Source organism: Pelecanus crispus, chromosome 7, assembly GCF_030463565.1.
Source record: "Pelecanus crispus isolate bPelCri1 chromosome 7, bPelCri1.pri, whole genome shotgun sequence".
In the NCBI taxonomy this organism is placed as follows: Eukaryota; Metazoa; Chordata; class Aves; order Pelecaniformes; family Pelecanidae; genus Pelecanus; species Pelecanus crispus.
The window spans coordinates 50,365,258-50,392,439 of record NC_134649.1 but is presented as its reverse complement, the minus strand read 5'-3'; the positions used below and the strand labels follow the sequence as shown (position 1 = coordinate 50,392,439).

At 43.8% G+C, this 27,182-nt stretch overlaps 1 protein-coding gene across 1 annotated transcript in view; it reads right to left on the bottom strand.

The window, feature by feature from the left end:
• The window catches only part of GRM7 (glutamate metabotropic receptor 7), a 303,787-nt gene that overhangs the window by 97,045 nt on the left and 179,560 nt on the right, over positions 1–27,182 (bottom strand). The window contains exons 4-5 of the mRNA XM_075713720.1: positions 25,871–26,012; positions 24,840–24,994 (exon numbers count right to left, since the gene is read on the bottom strand). Coding sequence (XP_075569835.1) covers positions 24,840–24,994; positions 25,871–26,012 — 297 coding nt within the window. The remainder of the gene's footprint in view (positions 1–24,839; positions 24,995–25,870; positions 26,013–27,182) is intronic.

Genomic DNA, 27,182 nt, shown 5'->3' with positions numbered 1-27,182 from the left:
GGATGGAGTTAAGGAGCCGGCCAGATTTCTATTCATTCCTTACTGGGTAGAAACACTGTGCACCCACTGGCTGTTTCTGGCTGCATTGCAGATCGCTGCACTGCTGCTCCCACATAGCCAAAATCCTGGAGACGACCTCCAGAAGGCATCACCTTTGCGAATTGCCCTCCTTCCCTACATACTGAGGGCCAAGAAAAGTCCCCCGTAGCCAGACCGAGTATGTGGAAAGAGCCCTACACTGCTCCATAGGAGCAAGGCCAGGAGCGTGCTTCACAGGCACCGCTTTTTCTTTGATAAATATTTACAGCTTTTACACAAAGCGCTGGCACACGGGCACAGCTCCGGTATGATACACCAGAGGAAAAAACCTCCGGTGTTTCATATTGTCTGGTGTAAACCTGTGCACCGTCACTGAATTAATGGAACTGCACCAGTTCACAGGAGATGAGATTTTCATCCAATTTAAAGATTAGTAAGGAATGCTCTTTGGAATCTCACTGCTCCTAGAATGGGATTTTTTTTCTGTTTTTTCCCTATATCATTCCTAGAACACGGTCAGAGAAGTTATTATGATTGTCTGAAATACATGGGCTGAACTAAATACACACCGCACTTGTTGCTTTGCGATTTGAGCCAACAAATCACCACCATTTCATTTTTTTTTCCACCATTATTTTCAGAAGGGTAATTGTGCTAGATGTACTTTAAAGCAACTTTAAAAAAAAAGAAACCTAAAGGACAAATATATTTTTCAATTAAGAGGAAATAAGGTCAATTTAAAGATTTTACTATTTTTAAACTTCACATTAGATGCATGGCTAACAAGTAAAGCAAAACCCAAATATTGGATTCTCAGCAAAAGCCAATCATTTGCTAGCGTGGCGATACTGCTACCACGCAACCAGCCTTGTCGGTGGACTTTAGGAAATCCCACGATGAGTTTCATGATTTAAATTCCTATTAAAGAACAGTTTGTACAGTAACATAGTTACATATCTTCAGTATTATTGTATTTTGAACACTAATCCTAAGGCTATGATGGATCTATGCAAAGACTAGTGCCATGCAAATATTGCGAGATAACGCGTAAGGATTTACGTCACATTTTTCTGAAGAGGCAAATGAAAAATGGTCCAGGAATAGGAGCTTCTGCATTTTTTGTTCCACTGTTGATTGCACGTGACAAAAATACCTGGTTACACACTGCAAAATAGAGTGGGTCACCTTTGCAGGTCGGTGCAGAGTGAAGGAACTCCTGAAATCACAGGAGCATTAACATCAGCGACATTAGGTAAATTTTCACCATATTTGGACTGCTCTGTAATTTGTTAGCCCTTGGAAAAAGCTAATGCTTGTAATTTCCTAAAAAAACCCCAAACCCCAAAACATACATTCTGCCTTAAATCTCTTACCAGTTACGACTATTTCTAGGCTTCCCATGTACCACGAAGCTGTCCCCCAAACGCAATCCATCCCATCAAAGTCAGTGGGTTTGAGTCAGAGGGACACCTAAAATGCACATCTAATTTTAGATACTTCTTTGGAATTAATATGACTCAAAAACATTACAGTTGAAATACACGCAACCGTGTTCTCTATAATAACGACAGATTTACGCCTGTGCTTAAGCTTAATCTTTTTGGACTGAAGACATTCAGACAACTTACAGGCATAGTGCTAAACATAAGAGCAAGAGTTTTGGGTTCAGGGGCTCAGGGAATTAGATGACCCAACCAAAAAAGCTGGATGCTTAAATGTAAAAGTAGGAATAATCACTTCTTACCCTTGTACATGGCCAAGTACTGCACTTGTGTGACAAGATTTACTGATTTCCCAATGTTCCCCATATATCATACTTAAGAAAATTACTTTTTTCAGCAAATACCACTAAGAGATATAGATAGTTATTTTATGAGATTTTACAAATTAAAATAAATCTCTTATTACTCTAAATCACTATGATTTGATTAAATCATTATTCTTACACAGAGAGAGATGATACTAGCTAATAGCTTCATTTATTTTCCACCCCAGGATTAATATATAAATTAACTACATGGCAATGAAACAGACTTTAAAAAAAAAAAAAAAAGGGGGGGGTGGGGTTGGTAGGGGGAAGGGACCTGATCCCAAGCCCTACAGAGGGCTGGTGAAGTCCCGGCGAGGGGAGGGACGAGCGTCACTTGGCTGGGATGCCACCAAAACCCGAGCAATTTTGGTTGCTTCCCTGCTTCGATCCTGTGGGATCCTGACGGTGCCAGCCCAAGCACCCCTTTGATCAGGGCAGGAGCTATCAGCAGAGCTTAAGCGACTGAAATCAGAAATTACTGGCGGGAGATGGGAGCGCCTCATCCCAGCTGGCCGGAGTCAGGCTCTGCGTGTCAGGTTCTATCCGGGCGTTTTATCCCGCGCCATTTACGGTGGGTCGTCGGGACGGAGGGGGCCAGGACGGCACCCAGCCCTGCGCCAGGAAGCACAGCCAGCCCCGCAGCCTCGCCCTCCGCTCTCGGAAATCCCTCCCGCGTCCTCCCGCGCCAGCGCATCCTAAGGGAGAAGGATGCTGCGGAGCCTAGGACGCCCAGAAGAGCGGCTGGATCCTCCACCAGAAAGCGAGGCTTACTGACCTGTGGTTGCTTTTTACACCCCAAAACCCCCCAAATGATTTATTTCTAACATTAATCTTGCACCTCTCCTTCCGTTTGATGTTACACGCTGCTCATTTTCTGCCTGAAAGCATAATGCTCAGCCTGCCTGGCAGAGCTGGCGGAGGGAATTGCACGTGCTTTGGAGGACAAACCAGGCTCCGGGACTAACGCCGCGGTTTGCCGTGGTCGGCTGCGCTACGGAGGGGAGAGAAGGCGGGTTTGCAGAGGAGGAATTTAGAATCATAGAATGCTTTGGGTTGGAAGGGGCTTGAGAGATCATTGAGCCCAACCCCCTGCAGTGAGCAGGGATTGAGCACGGGGAAAGCGTCAGGCACGCATCGACGGGGAAAAGACAGGCTGCAGACGGGAAGGACGGCCGCGCAGGAGGGCAGGGAAGTACCTACAAAAGAGCATTCCCCTAGGAGAAGACAGACATTAAAATAGGGGATCCAGCGCTGAACCGGCACCGGTGAAATCGTCAGCAGCCAAGTGAAGCTTCCAGTACCTCAGGAGGTGAACCGCGGGCGGGTGGCTGGGGAAAATCCACGGTGACAATGCGCTGCTGCCCTGAATAAACCAGATTTTTTTTTTTTTAAGAGAGACTTCTGTCACTTCTTGTTTACCGAATCACTAGCACACGCTGCGAAGCATCTATTTCGCGTGTCAGCAGTGACTTCGAGGGCTCTGGGGTCATTTAATAAGGAAAATAATTAAGCCTAATTAAAACACAAAGTTGTTGACCTACTGCATTTCTCATGTGCCTAAAGTGTTTTCATTCTCAGCCCACATGGCTTGTGAGCAAATAAAACGTATTGACCCAATTTCATAAGAGTAATGATTTTATCAGTTTACGATATTTTTATTCTCCTCTCTTTTGCCCAAAGTATGGCCACACTTATGATTGCTAGTTATACAGATTTATTTACCCAGCTAGTAAATCATCACTTACTATGATTACTGATGCCACGTGAGCTGAAAGCAGCTACTCAAATAATTTTCTGAATTTCCTAGCATTCAAGCCAGAATAGTTTAATTTACTGACATTAAATCTGGGATAAAAGCATTAGGTGTGGAATGATAAGGTCGATTTTAAGACAGCTAGTCTTTTTTCAGATTTTATTATGTTGCCCCAGCCACACACTCCATAGTATTGTGGAGCCGTTACGATAGTCTACAGATATTTTCTTGACCTCCTCTTAGTCAATAAAAAGGCCATAGTATTACGTGATTTTATTAACTTCCTTCATGCCATAAAAATGCTTTGCAGTTGTTTTCTTTTTTAATAGTTGCCGATTGTAACAGTGAAAAAGTGTTTTTTAGTTGGTGTCACATTCGACTTCTTATGTGCATGACATAAAGCACGTACAAAGGAAATTCAGCTTGCCGTACTTAGGGCAAATCTGGGATTTTCAGCTATAAAGCTTCTATTATGGAAATAGATATATATTGGCTAAGTATCATCGTTATCACTTTTATAAAATTATACAGCTGCCATGGCAATGAGATCATGACCTAGGTGGTGTCTAGCCAGTGCTGTAATAGAAAGGTTAATATAGAAGTATATTATTATTCATTATTCTACATTTTATTGCCCTCAGGCACTCCTTACTTTCACGGAGCTCCCATTTATATCAATATAAACAGTAGAAAACCCTAAATTTATTTCTCCTGTTTGTTATTTTTATTGCCGTACCAGCTAGAGGCCTCAGCTGAGGATGAGATTTTCCTCTTGTAGCAGGCACCGGACACACGCAACAAGGAGCTCGCCCCCATCCCTGGTTTATCTTGCTGCCATGGTCTTCTGGGTGGTGTCAGGATCATCCTCTCACCCGAGCAGGAGGTTGATGTTCGAACCCCGAGGGACTCAGTGTTATGTTGTTTATCAACAACAAAAAGACCAAATCCATGCCTCGGAGCATTGAGAGAGTTGTTACGGGGCAGAAGATGAAGGCAGCGATGAAGGCAGCTTGTATTCCTCTTCCCCAGAAAAATTGCAGACTTCATAACGCATAAGATTTTTGCATTTTCAGCCACAGAGGGACTTTCTAGGTTGACACCGGTATAAGTCACCTGGGTTGCTTAATGCATATGGTGCTCTCCTTTCAGCTGAATATTCCACTTCTTATTCAAACGACTCCTGCTGCCGGAATGAATAATTTTTTATGAATTGCAATATGCAGAGTCCCAGCCAAGGGAGAAACGCTGCTCACATAAGCCTACTCTTGCAAGTTAGCTTCTGTATCTGCTGTAAAGATTATCACCTGAATCAGACCAAAGAGAACAGATTTAAAAATACATCCAGAAGCAGAATGTCTCTCCCAGTAATTCATTCTTTCCTGCTGCCCAGTTATTGGGAATGGGCTATTTGTCTTGCCAGGATCTTATCCATGAGGTACTCTTTGTTTTCGCTTGTACCTGAAGATGAGAAAAAAGCTTTTTTTTTTTTTAAGTATGTATCACAAGGCAACTTAGTTAATAGCTTGCTTTCCCTCTCACTCGCATACCCAGTCTTCTTGAAATTAGCTGTTGCCTTCTGCTTTACAGAAAAATAGATCAGCTTCTGCATTAATCTCATCTGGCAGCAGTAAAACTCAAGCGGAGTTAAACGGTGTCGCCCGGGGACATGGAGCAAAGCCGTGGCAGGTCAGGCCCTCAGGTCAGGATGCAGACCGCACTTTCCCATTAATAATACTTACCGCCAGATTCTGAGCTGTTATTTCACTTTTTCATTTGCAATCAACTATTTAACTAAATCCCTTTGTATGCACGGATGTCTTCTTCCCACCAGTTTTCTGAGTTCCTCCTTCCTACCCTTTTTGACTAAACAGGAGAAGCTGCTCCACAGATGGCCTGTTTCATTTTAATAATGCAGAGCAGTAAAATCAGAGAGATACAGAAGGTCTAAATGCAGAATATGAGAGTGGTTTTCTTCCCTTTGATAGCAGCGGCAGCAGACAAAATGCACATTGCGTATCCTTAAAAGCATTTAAACTCAAGTCATCTGCTTGCATAATTTAAAATGAGGATAAAAATACAGAAATCCCTCTACATTGTAATGCAGCAACTGGAGTAACCCTTCAATATGTTCAACAGGTTGTAATTAACTATTACACCGCAGCCTCCCCAGGGCACCCTGAGCCCTCAGACGACCGCACCCCACGCCGCCGCTGTACCCAGGCTCCAAGTCAGCAGACGAGCTGAGAACAGGACCGACAGCCATGCTGCGTAAAAGGTAATTTTCCACCATCCTGTGATAGGTGACCTAAATTCTGAGCCATAAAGTCATAAATAACCCCGGCGGTGGTCGATGCCCACCCCCCGGCTGTGCTGCTCTGGCACACGTACTTAAAATCAACTTGCAAGAACCAAATCAATGCTCGGTCGCATTGTTATACTTTCCCAGCAAACAAAACATGAAAGGAAATCAAAGCCCGTCCTCCTCCTGCCTGCGGTGGGAGAACAAGGCGAGGCACGTACCGATGGAGGCCGAGACGCACCTGGCTTCTGCCACGCGGGAGGGGAGCGCGAGGGGCGGCTCCTTCCCCGCACGCACGGGGCGGCCGCAGCCCGAGCCCCGGGCTGCACAATTCACTGGGTTTCCAACACGATTTCCTTACAGTGCATTCAATTCCTTCAACAGACAGAGCTAATTTTCATTCTTTCTCTGTATAATATCTGCATGTGCCTCGCTGAAGTGTTGCCACGTCAACAGGAATGATTACAGGATGTGTAAATATATATGTGTATCCTAAAATTTATACGCGCGCTCACAGACCCATACTCATACACACACGGCCCCCCCCAAACCACACATCGAGAGTTGCCACATATTTTTTTCACTGTTGACATGGTAACACCAGCTAGATGAAAGTAACAACGCTCTTTCAAAATGCTATTTAACGCGATGCCTCTTTTCTGCAGAGCCATCATTTAAACAGTACACACGGCAGGCACTTGCAAGCCTGAGCTGCAAGCTGCAGTCAGGTGGAGCCAATACATAAACTGGCACAACAGAGGCTGGGGGATTTGGTATAATTGGCTGTGCACAGCAAAGTCATGCCTCGCTTTAAACTGCTATATGTGCTACCAATCTCATTTTCAAATTCCCCTTGCGATGGCATCCCTAAGAAAATATTGCCGGAAGACTCCATTGCATTCTTCCCTTGCTTTCTTTCCCCCATAAAGTCTTAAAAACAAAAAAATTACTTCCTTGATTTTTGGCAACTGACTTCTTGATTATAAGGCAGCTTTAATAATGCCATCAAGCCAGAGCGTGCTAGGATGCAAGACAGGGTGATATAATTACTGTTCTCTCCCTCCCTCTCTACAGCCTTCTCAGCTGAGGCTGCTAACGCAAAGTTTCAGCTTCCACTCCAACTGTGCACATTAATCACATCAAACCACAAGGTACTATCCAGAACAAGTGCTCAGACTTGTATGCGAAAAGACAAGGATAACGGGGGTGATTTCCGAGGCTGGGGGATATGGTACGATCACTTGGCGTGGTCTCGAGGCCATGGAGTCCTGCACAGGAACGCCCGCAACCGCCCCAAGCCCTTGTCACTGGAATACCCTGCATCCTTCAGGGAAAGCAAAAAAGCTTTGCGATTTGAATTAAATATTTCAGGAGCAGAACCTCCTCTAGGCACCCATTCTTCATCACCTTTGCTCTTTTTCTCTCCATTTCCCAGGGCTACCCCACCCTCAGCTCAGCATCCCCTTTGGGATCCTGGCCAGCCTTGAGGACCACCAGGCAAGCGCCCTTTGCCAGTTCCTGGCATGGATCCTCTCCTCATTTTTCCACCTTTCCGACGTGCACCCAAGAAGCCAGGAGGCTGCAGTGACGGCACTTGGAGAGACCTGAGCCTCGTCCCCAGCAAACATCATGTGGATCCTCCCCTTGTGCACCCTCAGTAAGTTTGCGGATGACACCAAGCTGGGTGGGAGTGTCGATCTGCTGGAGGGTAGGATGGCCCTGCAGAGGGACCTGGACAGGCTGGACCGATGGGCCCAGGCCAACTGTGTGAGGTTCAACAAGGCCAAGTGCCGGGTCCTGCACTTGGGTCACAACAACCCCATGCAGCGCTGCAGGCTTGGGGAAGAGTGGCTGGAAAGCTGCCTGGCCGAAAAGGACCTGGGGGTGTTGGTCGACAGCGGCTGAACATGAGCCAGCAGTGTGCCCAGGTGGCCAAGAAGGCCAACAGCATCCTGGCTTGTATCAGGAATAGCGTGGCCAGCAGGAGCAGGGAGGTGATTGTGCCCCTGTGCTCGGCGCTGGGGAGGCCGCACCTGGAATGCTGTGTCCAGTTTTGGGCCCCTCAGCACAAGAAGGACATTGGGGTGCTGGAGCGTGTCCAGAGAAGGGCAGCGGAGCTGGGGCAGGGTCTGGAGCACAGGGCTGGTGGGGAGCGGCTGAGGGAGCTGGGGGTGTTCAGCCTGGAGAAGAGGAGGCTGAGGGGAGACCTGATCGCTCTCTACAACTGCCTGGCAGGAGGGGGCAGGGAGGGGGTGTTGGGCTCTGCTCCCAAGGAACAGCGATAGGACGAGAGGAAATGGGCTCAAGCTGCGCCAGGGGAGGTTTAGGTTGGAAATTAGGAAAAATGTCTTCATGGAAAGGGTGGTCAAGCATTGGAACAGGCTGCCCAGAGAGGTGGGGGAGTCCCCATCCCTGGAAGTGTTCAAAAAACGGGCAGAGGTGGCACTTGGGGACATGGTTCAGTCTAGTCTACCCTTGATTGGTTTAGTGTGGACTTGGTAGTGTAGGTTAATGGTTGGACTGGATGATCTTAAAGGGCTTTTCCAACCTAAACAATTCTATGATCTTGTAAGACGACAAATGTCCAACAGTATCTCCCCAGGCTGCTGCAGTGAGCCCGAATCCCGCGCTTCTCGCTGCCCCAGCGCCGAGCACCAGCCAGGGCAGAGCTGCTGGAGACGGGGCAGCGCGGCCTCGGCCAGAGCCGGCGACTGGCAGAGGCACTTCCAAACCTGGCAGATTCAGGGGACCTCTCCGTCAGAGATGCCTTAGTAGAGATGACTAAGACACTAAGGAAACTTTTAAATGGCTCTCAAGTTGCAAGATAATTTGTATTCCCCTCTCTTCATACCAACACATTAACCAAATACATTATTTCCATAATGAGGAGATGAACATCTGTGTGGCTTCCCAAAATTTCAAGTGGCAATACTCGAGACAAGTATTCTCTCTTTGGGGACTGACACATCAGCATTTTAAATAATTGCCAAAGCTAAAAGCATAATTTAAATTCTAAGGAGACATTAAAGAAAGAGTTCAGGTGTGATTTAGATTTTTTCTTTTTTTTTTTTTTTAAAATAAAGCACACCAATTTAATTCCACAAATTAAAGTTGCTGCAGTATTGTATTAAACTTTGTAGCTGGCCCTGTATAAGTGAACTGTTAATGCAAACTTTAACAGAGTATGAGAAACATAAATATCTGAACTAGTATTATGTTACTGAAAATTACTATAAGGCAGAGTTGGGTCTCTGAAGTGCTCTGCTTCACACACCTCCGTGGCACAGCAGAGCTGCCCGCAGCCCCTGTGAGCCAGATTTCATCTCGGTAGGCAGAGAACCCACGCCATCAGCCAGGTGCGGAGGCACGCTCCCAGCTAACCTGGCTTCACTTCTTCCTGGCTTTTGTCTAAGAAACCCATTAGATCTCCAGGGGGAAAAAAAAAAAAAACAGCAAACCCACAAGAAACACCCCAACCCCCCCAAAAAAAAAAAAACCACCCCAACAAACTTTGCAGAGAGGCTATTTCACCGCTTAGTTTCTAACTTAAGTAATTGCTTATGGCACGTGGAGAGTCGCAGAAGCCATTTCGAGCCACGAACAGCGCCCATTCACGGGGGCCCATCACCACCCCTGCGTGGCCAGGGGCCAGCAGTCACTCAATCCCCCTGCTCAGAAGCAGCCACCCCACGGGTTTTGTTCCCTTTAACCCAATGCCCCAGCTGTGCGTTACTACTAACACACAAAAATATCTTCAACATCTTTCCTTCCACGGAACCGCAATCATTTTCCTGTTGTCCTTGCCTCCTTTGCGCAGCAGCAGGCTGTAACCACCACAGAACCATAAACATTACAAACCTCGGGATGAACCCGGAGAACAAAGAGGCTCTTTCCTTGCAAATATCGTTAGCAGCAAAGCCTGTGTGGCAGCCTCGGCACACCTACATTGAAGAACAGAAGGGATGCCAACAACCTCCAGATGTCATTAGCAACTCCTTCCATTAGATCCCAAAATATTTTTCTTTGGACATTTATGCTATGTGAAGTGTAATTAAACTGAGAAACACAGACTAAACTTGAAAACACAGATTAAAAGTATTTCCTCATTACAAGCATAGCTGAAGGCTCCTTTGAATAGGTTAACCACTACAAGTACCCTAGGAAAGAACCTAGAGAGAGAAAGAAATAAAAGTTTAGTTTCACTTCAGGGGAGCTTACTGCATCGCAGGTGCTCCTGTACGTACCAGGCTGGAAGAAATCCAAGAACCTCATCTACTCAGCATAGAGAAGCAAAGACACTGGTACCATACCTGTTCATGGAGAATATATTGAAGCCCAGGCACTACAGGTGGCTGTTATCAGTGTAATAGCAAAACACTGACTCTAATTAGGCTTCATCATTACTCACAAGTAATTACACCATTCTCTTTCCAGTAGCAGTAATCAATTTGAGGCCACTCGCTTGGTACTTCATTCTGACCAGTTCCAACACAATTACTTTTTGGAAGGTGAGATACATCAGGACCACGTACAACGAGCTACTGCTGAGCCATCAGCAGAGCTGAGAGAGCACTACATGGGGGCTGGGAGGCTCTTCTCTTTTTTTTTTTTTTTCCCCCCTGCATTTTTATATATTGGATTAGTAGAAAACTTTAGTTTCCCTGGCCTTTCTTTACTAAATAGCTTGCATGATTAATCACAGTATTAATTGTGTCCTAACCTAGTTAAGAGCAAGGAAAGACTACAGGTGTAAAAGGTTCTGGTTGAGTGCAGCTTGATGCCAGGTGTAGATGGGAGCTGTTGGCCCACCTACCTGTGCATATGCCTGAATTGTAAATGGAGAATAATGGCTTTTGACTCATCAAAAAGCAGTCGCTGCGGCAGAACAGCAGCACAGGGGCGGCTCAGCCAGCAGCGGGAGCGGACACGCAGCACCTGGGCTTGGGCTGCGCCAACAGCCCCTGCTCCCCCAAACCTCCATCACCCAACAGAAAATGGAAGCTTTTCCAGCAGAGAAAATGTCAATTAATTTGCCCCATCGCCCAGCACAGGCGGTGCCCAGCGTGCCTGGCAAGGCTTCCTCCCCGAGGGCAGCAGTGCAACGCTGTGCTGCTGGGGAGAGATGCTCCAAAATGCACGGCACGCCTTTCAGTAAGGCAGACGGTAATTCATCGGCGCTACCAAAGGCGTCGACAGAGCTGCTCCTGTCTGCAGGCAGCAGCAGACAGAAGAGTGGCAGGGAGCAGCAGAAACAGAGGGCGAGGAGAACTCAGCTGAAAGCTCCTTGAAGGGGATTAGGGATCACTGAAGCCTCAGCCCCTGAGCTTGTGCTTTCTCTTTCTAGATCCTCTTCTTTCCTCCCCCTGGTTTTAATAGCGCTTTGAGAGTGGTCAGAGGCACGGTGACAGCCTAAAGCAGAAGCTCTCCGTCTTACACCATCTCATAACAAGCGGGTGTTACCCACGCCTGCATCCTCCATCCCCTCTCAGCCCCAGGCTCAGAACTGGAGTAGCAGTCTGAGGCGAACTGGAGTACGCTGGTTGCATTACAGCAACCACATGAATACACATGAATAAGTGAATTCATTTCCAGATGGACTATGTCATGCAACGGAAACGAAACCTGAACTACACTTTCAAGACATATTACCTTAAACTGCACAGAGGGTTATCTTCACCTGCAAACACATAGTTCTTCACCATCCTACAATTATATTTTAACCACGAGACAAAAGGGTTGTGTTTATCTACACTTACCAGGAGACCAAGATCATTATCTATTGACTACTGCTTCACTTCACTAAAGATCTAGCATATGTGATTACACTGAGGATTTTTTTCTAAATTATTTTCCATTTCCTTTGGTCATTAGAGTGTTGTCACACAGTCAGTCAACACAATGAAAACACATTCCCGAAGCAGATCTGCAAACCCAGCATGTGTGAAGTGAGCCCTTTAGCATTCATCGTATCATCCTTAAGGAAATTATGTGTATTATTATGTGTATTATTTCCTAAACTATCTCTTTCAAAATCCTATAATCATTCAAGCATTAACAATATAAACTAAAAGAAAAAAAAAAAAAAAACCCCAAAACCAACCACACAAACAAGAAAACCCTTTCAAATCTCTGCCCACTTCCTAAAATTAGCACATTTATTTTTGTGGCTCAACCTGTCTTACCCAGTGGAGCTCAGCCTGTTTCAGAAACACACAATTCAGGTGTGTTGGTGTGCATGGAGTCCCAGCAGCAGAGAAGCTGGAGCCCACAGAGATCTTTCCTGGGATGCTCCAGGTCCCTGCGGCGAGAACTAGGGTGGTAATCAATAACTACTCATGCAGGAAAACACAGACACCAATAAAAATCTAATACTTACGTTTAATATATTTGTAATATATAATGGAAGCGTATTCATTTGCTACTTGCAACTGGGGATGCCATACTTGCATTTTAGTCTAATGAAAGCCTCAAACATTTTTATTTTTGCTTTGCTTGAGAGATTGTGAAATAGTATTTCTTTTATGGCTTGCTAATAAAGGGAAAGAATAAGTAAGTCATAGGGGATTTCAGAGACTAATTTTAACTGGCCTAGAGAAAGAATCTTTTTAGGTTGTAGCAACAGTGTCAGAATTAGAATCATAGAATCGTTTAGGTTGGAAAAGCCCTTTAAGATCATCCAGTCCAACCATTAACCTACACTACCAAGTCCACACTAAACCAATCAAGGGTAGACCAGACTGAACCATGTCCCCAAGTGCCACCTCTGCCCGTTTGTTGAACACTTCCAGGGATGGGGACTCCACCACCTCTCTGGGCAGCCTGTTCCAATGCTTGACCACCCTTTCCGTGAAGAAATTTTTCCTAATATATTTTTCCTAAAATACCAAACAGAGAAAAAATTCTTGTGAGAATTTAGGAGCTTTTGCTTTCAATAACTTTCAAAGTCAGAGAAAAACTGACCCCAAAGAGGAAGAGCAATATTAAACAAGTTAATACTTATTATCATTTGTAAAGAGTAATGGAAAAGCTGATAAGATAAAGAAATGTCAAAATGTATGAATTTGAACAAAGCAGAGTGCAAATAACGTGTTACTGTAAATATATTAGACTCAAAGTTATCTTGGTAGAGGATTTAATATACAGGAATGAACTACACGCAAGATTTCATAGACGTTTCTGCTAACACATGTGCAGTTTCTGAGAGGAGCGGCAGCGAGGAGCACCGAACGGACACACCCGCCCCCTCGTCCGCCAGGCAGCTGGGTGGGGAAGGGATGAGCAGCACAGACTGATCTCACAAAACGCGACCCAACAGATAGCAGAGCAAGGCTCCCGGATGCCGCGAGGTTCAGCTGGCGGTACGGGGTCAAGGCAGCACAGCTCCTCTTTGCTACCACACAAGAACCCGCCTCGTTTCATGACCGACGCGAACTTCACCCGCAGGTGCAGGCGTGCTGGCGGCAGGAGGTGACGGGAGATGCTGCCCAGCGCTGGGAGGAGCAGGAGGTGCTTTCCATCTTGGCTGCTGCCTCTCCCTGCACGGATGCTCCCCCAATGGGCTACGCTGGTATTTACTTAGCAGATGGCAGGGGGGATTGTCTTTCTTTCATTTTAATTTCTAATATATTGTTATTTTAATTTTTTCTTGCAAAAAATAACCCTCGTAGAAAAGACTGATGACTGAACCTTTTATTTCTTCCATCACCTTATGGCACAAGCAGATTGTATTTGTATTCTGTATTTCACTGCCCCCAAATTTCGGTGTCTGAAGCTTCCCAAATTAAAACGCTGTAATAACCGTAAAGGAAAATAAATGGCCACCTCGTATCCGTGGACCTAATCCCAAAGCCCTTACTCAGAGCTCTTTCTTGAGCCCAAATTTGTCACCAACGTGAACAAACATTAAGAGAGACCATCGGTCCTTCTGTTCAAGTAAGTGTCATTCTTCATTGCCTGTTTTGCAACATCCATGGGTGGTCCACCAGGCACTGGACTGGAAACGCTACATACTATATTAAACCCTTTCTGCTTTGCCAAAGCAGTATATCAGAGTTGAAAAATTATCTGTTCCATTAGGAACAATCTGTGGCTCTCAGCCCTCCTGCAGAATGGCATTTCTAAAACTAGATATTTGGGACCATTCATGGCTATTTTTACCTAAAACAGGAACAGTTTATTTCCGAAGGCTCCTGCAATTTCTTTTTCACATGAAGAATACATGAAATACAAATGGCAAAACAAATACTCTGCCAATATACTTCCTGTGAATTGGAAGAATGTGTTAACCTCTTAAATTATAGTGTAAGAAATGTCAGGAGAGATGCAACTCTCACGCAAAGAGGAGAGGGGAGCTCTTCCCTCTCCCTCCCCATCCTCACAGAAGCAGCCCCAGATCTGGACCCTGCCATGCTGGCAGATGTAGGGTGTGATGCTTCAGATGGACTACAGGAACACCTCACTGCCCACCCTCCCTAATTCCCTTCTCTTGCTCCTTTCTTTCAGCGATGGAACAGCTCCTGCTCTCAGCTCGGTTCCGTAACATCCTCTCAGCTCCCTGCCTCAGCTGGGTTGAGTCAAGGAGGCAAACACAACGCCAGTGCTGTGCTTGGCATGGTATCGGTGCCAGTACTGTTCTAAGGGAGTGGGAGAAGGTGGTAAAATCTTTTCTTGACTTCTGTTTCCATGCCTAAACAGAACACCAAACTAAAATATTATTTTGTTATAATTCTCCATGAGCCCGCTCTGCTTCCGCAACCCAGGAGGGGCTCACTCATGCAGGGTCCGGTGAGGTCCCTCAAGCTTCATCACTCCCCAGATCCTGGAAATCCTGCCAATTCTACTAATGGACAGAAAATGAATTCCTTTCAAGAAAAGAGGCTTGAAACCCTGCACAGAAGCAAGGACTAACAGCACCAGAAAACAGCAGGATTTCCTAATCCGAGGGGGTTGTACAGGAAACCGTCATTTGCCGCCTTCGTGTGCTATCCACATGTTGCTGAACAGCCTCTGCAAGGATGGAACATTTGGTTGCCAGCCTAAGCTGCCCTTGGCTCTGCTGCCTTGCAAAAATGCTGGAAAGCAGCATATGGCTGTCTGCTGTGTGGAGGAAGAAACGGTCCGCCGTGAACCCTCTCCAATCACGGATACCCATTAACGCCTTCTGTGCAGAGCAATCCTGCAGAGGAAGGCTTGGAGGTTCCTACCAGATCACATGCGGATCAGGAGCTGGCACACAAAGATAGCAGGCTTTCTAAAAATAAGATTCTTCCTTTCTGGATGGAAATACTCTGCCCAAATGTGTCCACAGATAGCTCAGACAACTTCAGTGTCAGATCATTGAGAGGAAAATTGTTCTTCAGAAGATGCAATTCAGGGTATTCCAAAACAAAGACCACTGATGATATATCGGAACAGTGATCAACAGCTAAATATTGTTCTGCAAATTATCTCTTCTTACAGCATCAACCATTCTAGTCTCTGTGCATGTACACATCTCTCTCTCTCAAAACAACCACCCACACAATCTCCAGTGTCCTGAAATAACAGTTAAATATGAACATCAAAGAGAAAATGCCAACATAAGCCCTGGGAGCAATACACAAAATACAGAAATAGAGAGACAGACACATACACCCGCAGAATGAATAACAGCTGGCTCCGATCAGAGAAGTACCTTGAGTTTGAGCAAGCCAGGTCTGCTGCAGGTTGGGCGAGCAGTTTATTTCATTTCAAGGACCCAAAGAGAAAGCTCCCTAAATCTTTATTTTACAACTTACTTTATGGTCCAATTAGAGCTTTCTACCTAATTTCTTTGCTATGAAGCAGCAACGCCATTTGAAAAGGTACTGGTTCAAACCCCATTTGAGATAAAATTTCTTGCTAATGTTGTGGTGGTTATGAGCTGTGCCTTGCACCGAGCAGTGGCAGATAATTCTCTTTAATACTCTAAAAAGATCACACCTTCAAACTGTCTAAGAAACCCCAAAAGGACTCCAATAACTGAACACCACAAAACAGCCAGATGTGTAACTTCAGCAAAATACTACACTGAAATGATGTAGAAATCCACATTTTGAGTTGCAACAGTATGTGGTTTTTTGGAATGCATTCCCCCATGGGAGCTCAGGTTTGGAGCGCTATGGGGCACTTCCTTTGAGTCTGTGGCAGCGCAGAGATTACAGTTGAGACTGTATTTCTCAATGACTAACACTTACAGGGAATCTTAAAAGAAAAGAAAAAAAAAACCAGAAAGCTTCAATGCCTTCCTTTAAAAGAAAACTACAAAAATAACATTAATTTGGACCTTTATAAAAATTGTGTTTCTTAACTTCTCTATATGCACATATTAAAAAATAATGCTACCCTTAAGCTACTGTCTCTTTGAACTTACTAAACCTCTCCCTAGAGCCTTCGCTTCAACCCATTAAAGCCAGGCACCGCACTGCTGCTGCAACACCACCGTGAATGCACAATTTCTGCCTGCAGTCAGGGACTAGCCCCTGCTTGCCTGAATCTCCAGCATTACCGTAGCGATCAGTCTGAGGAGACTGGGCGTCACTGTGCTGCGGTATTTAAGCCAACGTTTAATTGCACCACACTTTTCATCGTGAGGCTTCAAACTGGCAGCCCACGAAAGGGTGTATAAGACAAGCGAGGCGTGATGCCCGGCTCACTAAGCATCCCAGCTAAAGCACGCTCACTTTGGCAGCGCTCAGCCCAGCCCACTGCCCGGCCCGCTGCACACGTCTGTCCATCCATCCGTCTGTCCTTGCATGCTGCACTCCTGTAGCACGAGTCCCTATGTACACAGGCAAGAGGCAATGAGACTCAGCACTAAGCCAGGAGGAATCGAAGCTAATCTTAACTCCCAGAGTGACTTTTCAACAGGCTGCAATCGATATGCAATAAACTTTTCACGGCTGCAAGTGTGTCTTGGATTCCCAGGTTACTGCAGTATTAATCTAAATTCAATTAATGGCTTCATCAGCATTGGGAAAGATACATTCCCAACAAGTTTGTGGGTAGAATGACTTTAAACACTGTGTGATTGATACAGAAGAACAAAAAGGTAAATTCTTCCTTCACCTGCACTTGGCCAGCTAACAGGTTTTCTACAAGGAATATGAAGTGTCATTTGAAAGCATCTTTTTGACAAAACGTATGGGATGAAATAACAAACCTATCTTAACAGATGACACATTTCTGTATTTACTTACTTAATAATATGAGCACACAACATCCTCAGCATTTTAATTCCAAAGCTGGTAAAGACCATTTACTCATGGGGGAAAAAATGCAGATAAACCTTTATATATCTTGTCCTTCGTGCAAACTTTACTTGTAAGAGATAGTGTCCAAACTGGCGTCGCTCTGTCAAGCTACTGACACAAACCAGCCTTGAAGTGTATTTCCTGATTGTTATTGCTTGGAACTACACTACAGAAACCCCAGAGACCAGGGCTGTGCCCCCTCCCAGGCGCTGGAGCCCGCTGCTGGCAGCACGGGGAAGGGAAGATCGCGGAGCTGGTCCCGCTGCTCTCAGACAGCCAACCTGGAGGTGCCAAGGAAGAACAAATCCACTGGCGCTGGAGCCTTTCCAGCAGAACAAATGCACCAACGCTGGAGCCTTTCCAGCAGAACAAATGCACCAATGCTGGAGCCTTTCCAGCAGCGCAGGAAGTAAAACAGGTGAGATGGGCGGTGGCAAGGAGATGAGAGGAAAATTCAGGGGAGGTAATGGGAAGAATGAGTGAAGTTGGGAGTGATGGTCCATGCTCCTTCTCTTATGTCTCTTCCCTTATGACTGGAGTCCCCTCTGGCTTTTGGTGTCCACGGGCGCTGCTATAGCGAGGCTGCAGCGATCCCCTGGCCCCGGCAGCCCTGCATGAACCAGCCCCCCCGAGCCAGATCTTTCCATCTCACTTACTCTTTTAAAAGCACACACTCGCGCCCCAGGAACATAGAGAAAAAAGCTCGAGAACAACAGAGCGCTGTAAAAGACTCTGAACCAGGCTGTAAACAAAAAAAATCCAAACCGGACTATTTTACAAATATTATGAGATAAGACAGTCTTCTGTTCTGTTCAGGGAGGAGGTGGGTAAGTGCTGCACAAAGCCCATCCTTCCCAGCGAAACATCCTGGGGTCAATGCAGCCATCGCTAGATGCAGAACAGCATGCCATATTTATTAATGTTGGCTAAAACTCAATGCTGTCTCTAACACAGAGGAAAATGAACGCTGAGCTCCTCTGCTTAGCTAGACTGGGGATGTGAAGGTAAAATATTTGAGAGCCACTAAACACTGAGATACAATTTCATTCTAATTTTTTCTTAAATCACTCCTCTCTCATTGTTTTTTGTGTTTGTTTTTTTTTTCCCTGGCTTTAATACTGCCCAAACGAAAAAGAAGCAAATCAGCTCTTGTTGGAAATAAAACCAAAACATTAAAAACATGATTCACCATCTCTTTGGAAGACAAACAACTGAAAAATTCAAGGACAGTTATGTTGGTTTACAACACTTGCAACGCTTCTATTTTTCTTAAATAGCTATGCACTTCCTTGTGCGGAATTTGAGCCATCCTTTAACCTCATAGCGGAGAGCTTCACAAGATCGCAAACCTCGGCCACATCCATAGCTTGCTGGAATTGAATCATTAATCTTAAGTCTAGTTGAATCCCATTGTTTAGTTGCATCAAATTCTGAACGTGGACCATAAAGAACAGTTTTTTTCCATCATTGGCAAAGCATTTTGTCAAACTTTCAAACCAATTAGCATCATCTGTATGTATATATTGGCCTCTGTATTTCTCTTACAGCTGTTCCTCTCCTTGGTTTCATTTCACTGTGAGCTGGTGTCCATGAAAACAGATCACACATAAGAAAGAAAGATAAAGAAGACTATTTTAAATGGAAAAAAATTAGAGGAAGAACCAGATATCTGAAAGTGCTAAGTCAGTAGCATGGATGCTAACAATATGAACCATAGTATAAGAGCCCAATTTGAAAATTTTAGCACAGAAAAGAGGCATCGGAACAACAGAAAGTAAGAGGTAAGGAGATAGTCGTTCATCTTCTTTACAGTTGAGGTTAAGAGGAAAACAATTTCTGAGATATCCCTGAAGAGAAAGACATTTTCAATTCATGGAAATTATATATATTTATTTTTGAAACTTTATAGGAGCTACTGGAGGCATTTGGACCCCTTAAAAATATAGCTGTGATTTTCAGAAATTACTTACCTCTCTTCTAGTTCTATCTCTAGGACTTTATGACCCATATTTCCTAAAAAGGTGGTGTTCAATATTTTCTACAGATCCTGCAAACCTCAATGTATCAGAGTGGATAGATTACAAAAGAGCATCCAGAATTGCCGCTGTCTCTTGAAAAGACTGGTTTTCACTACTACGGGGCTTAACAAGATACTAAGAGGTATTAACAAGGGCTTACCAGGTTCCTCCTGTGCTAAGCCTTGAGTGAGAGCTTTGAGGTTGGAGGGGATGCCCAGGGATGCTGCCCCGACTGCAACACCTGGGCAAGCTCTGAGCACCTCACCCAGGTCTGCACGGGACCAACGGTGAAAGGATAAATCTTGGAGTTGCACGATAGGAATATTTTTGCAGGAATAAAGCTGCTTATTTCCTCATTTCAGCTGTGACATTGCATTTGATAAAAAATATATTGCTGGCCTGCCACGCAGCGGGTTGTAGCCACCTTTCAAAGGTCCAACCAACATCCTGAATGTGACTGTTCTACGTACTACGCATGCTCTCTACTGCCACACGGCTGAAGGTGTTTAATGAGCCACTTTTCATCTGAATAGATACTGCAGACTGACATAAGAAAATTTAAAATCTGAAGTGTGGATATTGCTTAGACTAGAAGAAAAAATGTGAAAGAAAAGAACAAAACCAGGAAAGACCATCATTTTGAAACCCAAGACCATCTGCCCGACTCTGTTCCTCAGACTTGAGCACCTTCTGGACACGCATTGTCTAACAGCTTTCCATGTTGAATTCAGCAAGTCCTGCAGAAACCTGCTGCAAAAGGATCAGGCTTTTCCATCCCTTGTGCCACAGATATTTTCTTATCACTACAGAAAGATCTGCTCTTCCTCCAGGGAAAGAATTTAGGAACTCCCGACTTGGAATCTGCCTGCTAGGGAGAACTTTAATGGATGTCTGGACCAGTAGTGTTATCATCTTTAATCAGAGGGTCATCCAGCTAACTCTTCTATACATCTATATAGTGTAATAAAGAGAGCTACCCCAGGCAGTTAAAATGTGTAATTAGATTTAGGTATAGTAGTGATAACAAGAGGAGGAAATGCTCTGAAGTGTATTAAATCTACTGAAACACGAAGAGGTAAAGTGGCAGTGGAATACTTAAAGGTCAGTTTGTGATTAAAAAGATCAGTGTGGAAGAAGTTCGTTTCTGTCTACAAAGAAATAGAGTTGCAGTTCATCCCAGCCATCAGCTGGGGAAATCCGCAGCTGGAATGATGGTCCAACCCACGAGAATCCAGGCAGTGTTTCCATATTTCCTTTCTTGCTGGTTTGGATGGTCTACAAAGCTTCTGGGACTTCAAATGAAGAATGAGACAAATGAACAACTTTCTCTTAGACTATCACTGCCTAAGGAAAAGACAACCCCGTACAGTAATTTGCTAGTCTGAAGGCAAGTAGCTCAGCTGAACTGCAAGAAAAAAACACTGTTTTTTTTTCAAGTCTCAACCTTTCTTTTCATTTTTCCACTGTGCTTCCATTTTCCCTCTGGCACTTCAAATTTTGGGGACTTGTTATACCTGCCTCAACATCTCCCATTTTGACCGTGATATTGATAGCATTGTTACTCCATAATAACCTGCTTTTGCTTGCCCAAAATCCACCTGTAGCTCACACTTGCTCCTCATTTTACCCTTCCCGTGATTAGCTGGGCACTCTTTCTGTTCTTCAACACCAAACTGACACGGGAATCTGCCCCATGTGCAACGTTTTTCTTTCTATTCAGGTGAATGAAGAAGAATAAGGGTTTCTGAGGAACAAAGCAGTAGGTAAAACCCCACCAAATGCATTTTTAAGAAGAAAGACTTTTTGCAGATGTTTTTCTGTGGTGGTGTTGTTTTAATGAACGTCAGATGCATGCAGAGCCACAGATGTTAATCATTTCTATATTACCATAAAATGAATGTAATAGTAATAATAATAATAATACATCCCATTCAAACTTTAATTAGAAATACAGGTTTTGTCTGTCGTTTAAACTGTTTAATTTTTCTCATCTTCTAGCACTAACACTTGCTCTGTGGTTACATTACACCTCTTCACAAAAATGTTAACAAGGATATACTCTTGAGTGAGACTGTTCAAAATAAGGCTTATGACTGCAAGCTCTCGCACACACAAGCACGGGGACTTGCAGTTCTGCAATGCAACACACTGTGCTTGTTCCTCTGAGCGTACGCTGAGTTTCGGGGCTGGGCTGATGTTTTACTAATCTTCTCTAAGAGGACACACCATCACAACCTTTTTTTTGGAAGAGTTCAAAGCAACAATAGCCGGAATACAACATTCTGCTGCCATAGTTGTTCTAAAAAGAAATACATTCTGCTTTTTTCCCCTGAAAACCTCGCAAAGCCTTGCAACTTAGTTGATACTTGGCTAAGTTGGCTATGGAGCTTGTTCCAAACACAACTTTTCCTGAAGTGATTACTATTTAAGTGTGCACTTCCTCTGGCTCACTGTCTACCGCAATTAAGCAAATAAGATGCAACTTTATCCTTTCAGCATAATTACATCAAAGACAATCGGGCTATATTAAGACTGACTTAAGATGAATGAATTCAGTTCATGTAATGATTTCCTAAATCACCCCATGGGACTATGGCAAAGAAAATTTTGTCCCAGGAGTGAGCTCAAGTATCCAGACAAATAACTGCGCATCTGGGGCCTGATTCTACAAGAAACCGAGCGCTTCAGACTCTCTCTGGAGTTGGATGCTGCTGGGATATTCCCACTGTTACCAAAAATAGGAACTTCAAGTGGTATATGTGAAGATAGGTGTAAACACGCCAACACACCTGTTTCACATCCGTATTTTGAAGTGAAGAGTCATGGCTGAGGGAGAAGAGTTATTTGAAAACCGCCTTTTTCTATATAATGTCTGTTTCAGTTTATGACTTACAGGACCAATAGCTTTACAGACATAAAAAAATCTGACAATCCAAAGTGTACCATATACACTTGAACATGCAGGCAAATTAATTTTCAATGCAATTTAGCATTTTTCAGCTTATTAGCCTCTCATTTTTCCCTGAAGCGTGAGAAGAGGCTACCAGTATCACATATTTCAGGTTAAGGTATGGGAGCTGCAGTGCTCTCTGTTTCCAGTGAAGGTTGTTAGGAATCTTTCTCTAACATATTACAAAGACTATTTAACGCAGCGACAAAAGGAAAGAAAAAAATGAAGATGCTCTTGAGAAGTAAAATAATTATTCATGCCTACTAAAGAAGCTCTCACCAAACCCAGTGGGAATTAAGCTGGCGCTTAACTGCTGCCTTGACCTGGAGCCCGTGAGCCGCAGGGGCAGGCGGCAGCACTGCTGCACACAGCCGCACAAAAAGGAGACTGCTAGGCTGCGATGTGGCTCAAGACATGGTCCTTCAGGGCAAATTGAGTTCCATTCTGCTAATTTAGTTTGTTTCCATCAATTTATAGGGAAAATCAAGGCTTCTTATTTCATTTATTTCATGTATTCATCAAAAGAAATGCATTACTAAATTTTAGGAAGCAGATGTTCATTGCTGGATGATGAAAGAATAACATTAAAACGTCTCTTTCCAGTTCTCTTGGATTCATAGCCAAATGAAATTACTACAACAACAGAAAGGAAAACAAAACAACATGCAGCAGTCTAAATGCAAGAAAGGCAGACAATCCATACGGATAACAGCCTCACTAAGCAAAGAAATGCTAATACCTAAGGATTACTGCTTTCTGTAAGTAACAGATTTCACTGGATGTCTCTCTTAGTGGATGAAACAGAAATGGAATCAGTCGGAAAGGGGAAATGTTGAGTTCTGGAAAACTGCTTCAGGAGAATGGGAATTTGCTCTGCACTCTTAACCATCCCTTCACTCTTCCTCCTAACAGGACTAAGCAGATGGCAGATACAGATGGCAATTAGGGATGGATGAACGGGATTGAAAAAGGGAAGAACCAGCCTGAACCTTTCTGAGCAGTCACAGAGCAGCCAGGAAACATTTGCTATTGACAGTGCAACTGCTATTCTGGGACACTTTGCTCTGCCTCTCATACCGAGTACAGTATCTACTTTTGGCTGAGTGTTTTTCCCTTTCTGGAATGTAACATCCAACTCACAGACCTCCAGATACGTAGCTGCTGTATGGCACCCGCTCCTGAAGAATGAACGCTATTATATAGAGGCAAAATGTAATGTAGGCATCACAAACAAGTAATCAGGCAATCTACGTGACTACAAGTGCAAAACGCAACTAGCCAACTTCTAGGCAACCATCTAATATATTCACTGAATAAGAAGATACTTGCGGGCTCAACGGACACATTTTTTTGCAGACATGGTAAATACATTAATATTCGTAACTGTTGTTTAGCCGACTTTCTGTACCTGAACCCTTCCACTCTGTTATCCTCACTTACTGTGTCCAAAAGCAAACCTCATGTTTCCTGTTATGTATACTGTGTTTAATGTGTAATATAGAAGGAAAATGTTTTAAAACAAACAAACTTGGGAAGTTTTTGTTTCTGTGTACTGTTGGCAGACTTTCCATTTCTGTGTCAGAAACCCTCAGGGATGAATACAGACGGTATGAAAAGATTATTAAAATATCCTGGTTTTCAGAAACAAAACACTTCATTGTCTATCAACTTTACGTATTTATGGAGAAAAAACATGCAGAAATGCCTCCAGGGTTTAAAACATGTAAAAGGATGAAGCATATTATATACCTGAGAAGAATAACTAATGAGGTAGCAGTGTAGACTCAGTAAAAATGAATGCAAATACTTGGTTTTCCAGTGAGTGAAGACACAAGAACCTATTTTAATGCGGGCAACACCTTCAAGGACTCTTTGGAGACCCTGCCCAACACAAAGCCACGTGTCAGCCGAGGAGTTCTTTTTCTTTACTCAGTGAGTAAAGAACTTTTCATATTATAGAGACCACGGACTCTAATCAGCAAGTTTGGTTTGCCCAGAGGAAGCCATTTGGATAGTTAAACATCTAAACAGACAAAACGGCTAACAAATCGAGCCAAGATCAGACAGCAAACACTTCAGAACACAAAGAAATGTTGAAAAATGAAGGGATTGTGTAAAAAAAGTTTCCCATGATTTTTATATACACATGCATATGTACAAGTACATATGTTTGCGAAGCATGCAAGCAATATGCATAAGTAAATATAGCGTTTGATCTGAATGAAATAAAAGCTAAACTAAGTTTAAATGGAAACTTCTGATTTAAAAATGAGTTTTTACTTCAGTAGAAAACTTATCCACTGCTTCAGAGACGATACATAAATTGCAAAAGATTTTCTCTTCCTCTGTATATACATGATATGTTAAGATCATTTCGGTTTACTTTCTCATAAGTGATAAAGGCCCTGTCATATCACCACAGCTTAATATAAGCTCTGAAATTGTGCCTTTAATAAGTAACTGCTAGTAGCTTCTCAGCTGTTGAAATAACATATAGTTTTCAGGTGAAGAACACAGACATTTAGGAAAATTTCAGGAGGTGAAGGCTTACTCAATGTACTTTATACTCTTTGTATCCTGCCAAGTCTTTACACATTTATTCACAAAACACATACGAAAAAAAAAATTGTGGGTGATCAATTTTGTACCACCAGCATTTCAGGAAGCAGGAGAGAGAGTCAAGCAGAAAGGAACTCTTACCCTCTATGGTTGCTCGCTTGGGCAGGATGGTGATGGCTCCCTCAGCGACGTCCTCCTGCTGAAGTAACGGGCTCACCTTGGAGCCCCACGTGTCCGAGCCCACCCAGAGGAAATGACCAACTTGATCTGCCCTCTTAGCGGCTGCAAGGATTTGCCTGTGGAAAAGAGCATCTTGTTCACAAATTAATTTCATTTAAACATATAATTGCTTGGGAAAAATGGCGTGTTGCAACTGGAGAATGAACAGGAATAGCATATTCCTGGAACCAACAAAGCTCAGGAATTTCACAACACACCATATCACAATCCATGCAGCACAGATTGGACCTCGCTTTTAATTCACCCTATATCCTAAGATTGAAATCCTGATTCCACTAAAACTTACAGTTTTGCCACTGGCTTTCCTGCAACTTTATCCTAACTTCTTTGTGTCTCATTTCGTTTAACTAAACCTCTCAGCATTGACAATGCCATCACAATTTTAAGCTAATTTAAAATTCTGGAGAGAGAATATGGAAGATGGGCAAGCGAGAAATGAGAGTCCTGCTTTTAAAATACTCTTTGTATGATTTTATGAGCAAGTCGTACATGCTCCTTGAGCACCTTATGTGGTTTAACCTTGAGCATCCAAGCCTTTTTATTACTAGTAACCATCACTTGCCATAAAATAGACCCTGAATTAATGAATAATACATAGTAGCATGAGTTGGGAGAGAGGGGCAACTTCTTAATTCCTCTTTGAGAGCTAAGGTTGGGTCTGCCTTCATATGCATGAGTAACCCTATGACAGGAAAAGCTTCCGGACCTTGATCAACAGTCCCGTCTCCCCACTACAGCGATGCACAGCCTGGAGCAGCAACAGCAGCACCTCTGTGCCTGGTGCTACCCTCCACAGTGTAAACTCCACATCGCTCTTACCGACCGTGCTCTTACCACTCATATTCTTACATATATATTCATATTCTTACTTGCTTCCTCTTTTCTGCATAGCTATCAAGCACAAACGAATCAGTTCCCTCAGTCATCCTTACTTTATGTCCTCATCATTGGCAAAAATAACGATGGCCCTGGCATTGGGAGTTTCTAGGAGCTGCTTGATAATTTTATCAAAGTCGATGGTCTTGTCCTTGCGATCCTGGGGGATTTTCAGGGACTGAGCAATGCAGAGCCCACCTGTTTAAGAAAGAAGAAAAAGACTCCATCACTGGAGAGCACAGGAAAGGCGGTGGGAAATACACGTGGTTGGAAGGGGAGCCTGGGAGGAAGACAAAATCTCTGATCAGATCGCTGCCCTTACGGAGCACTTAATCTTCATGTTGAGCTTCCTGAGGCATTCGTACAATTATTTTTTTGCACAGATCACTCATTGGAATACACACAGTCTGCATGCCTGGGTAGGGTCATGGATTAAACAGATGGGCAAAAACAATACCATAAAAAAGCAAAATAAACAAATAAACCAGTCAGTAGAGGGATTCAAAAAACAAACAAACAAACAAACAAACAAACAAACCAACAAGCAAAACCAGACAACCTGAACAAGCTTAAACTGATTTTAAAAAACCCAACAAGCTGAAAGGCAAATGACGTTGACAATGTATTACACAAACTTTATCTTGGTGAAGAGCTGACATTCTTTTTAAGTTTGCCAGTTGAAGGATATTGAGGGAAAACGCTTCCACTGAAACAACTTATCCAGAATTGGAACAGTAAAGGAGTTGAAATATTGGCAAAGCAAAGACTGTTCAAGAGAATCGTTACTCATTCAAACGCCCATCACCAAATGAGACGGACCCGACCCGGCAACTGAAGCCTCAAGATGAAGCCCATGTCTGCGAACTGGGCTTCGCACAAATACACAGGTAACACTGCAAAATAGTATCAACACAGTAACAGCGATAAATACAGCCGTGCCAAAGGAACACTCACTTTTAGCACAGTTCACATATTACAGTTAGGTAGCTTGTTTTGGGCCGGCGGGATCACATATCCAGTTGGCATTGTTGGCAGATGAAACGATGAAACCACAACTTCTACCTTCACTATTTTGTTTCTCAGTGCTAGACGCTTTCATCTTATGGCATCTTAGATGCCAACTTCCTCAGTATACTGCACAGTGTGTTAATTAATAAAATATCAGAGATGCAGCGAGGATAAGTTAATTAAAAGACAGCAGGACAATGGAGATATTCACAGATATGCTTTAAAATGCAGATTTAAAAATGCTGTTAAACGAACTAATAGAGAAGGTGTTCTCAGGGAAAGAGCATAGAGGAGGAGGAGGCTTATCCACCGTCAGCACCCGCTGTCTGCCCGCAGTCTGCCAAAGGACAACATAATCAT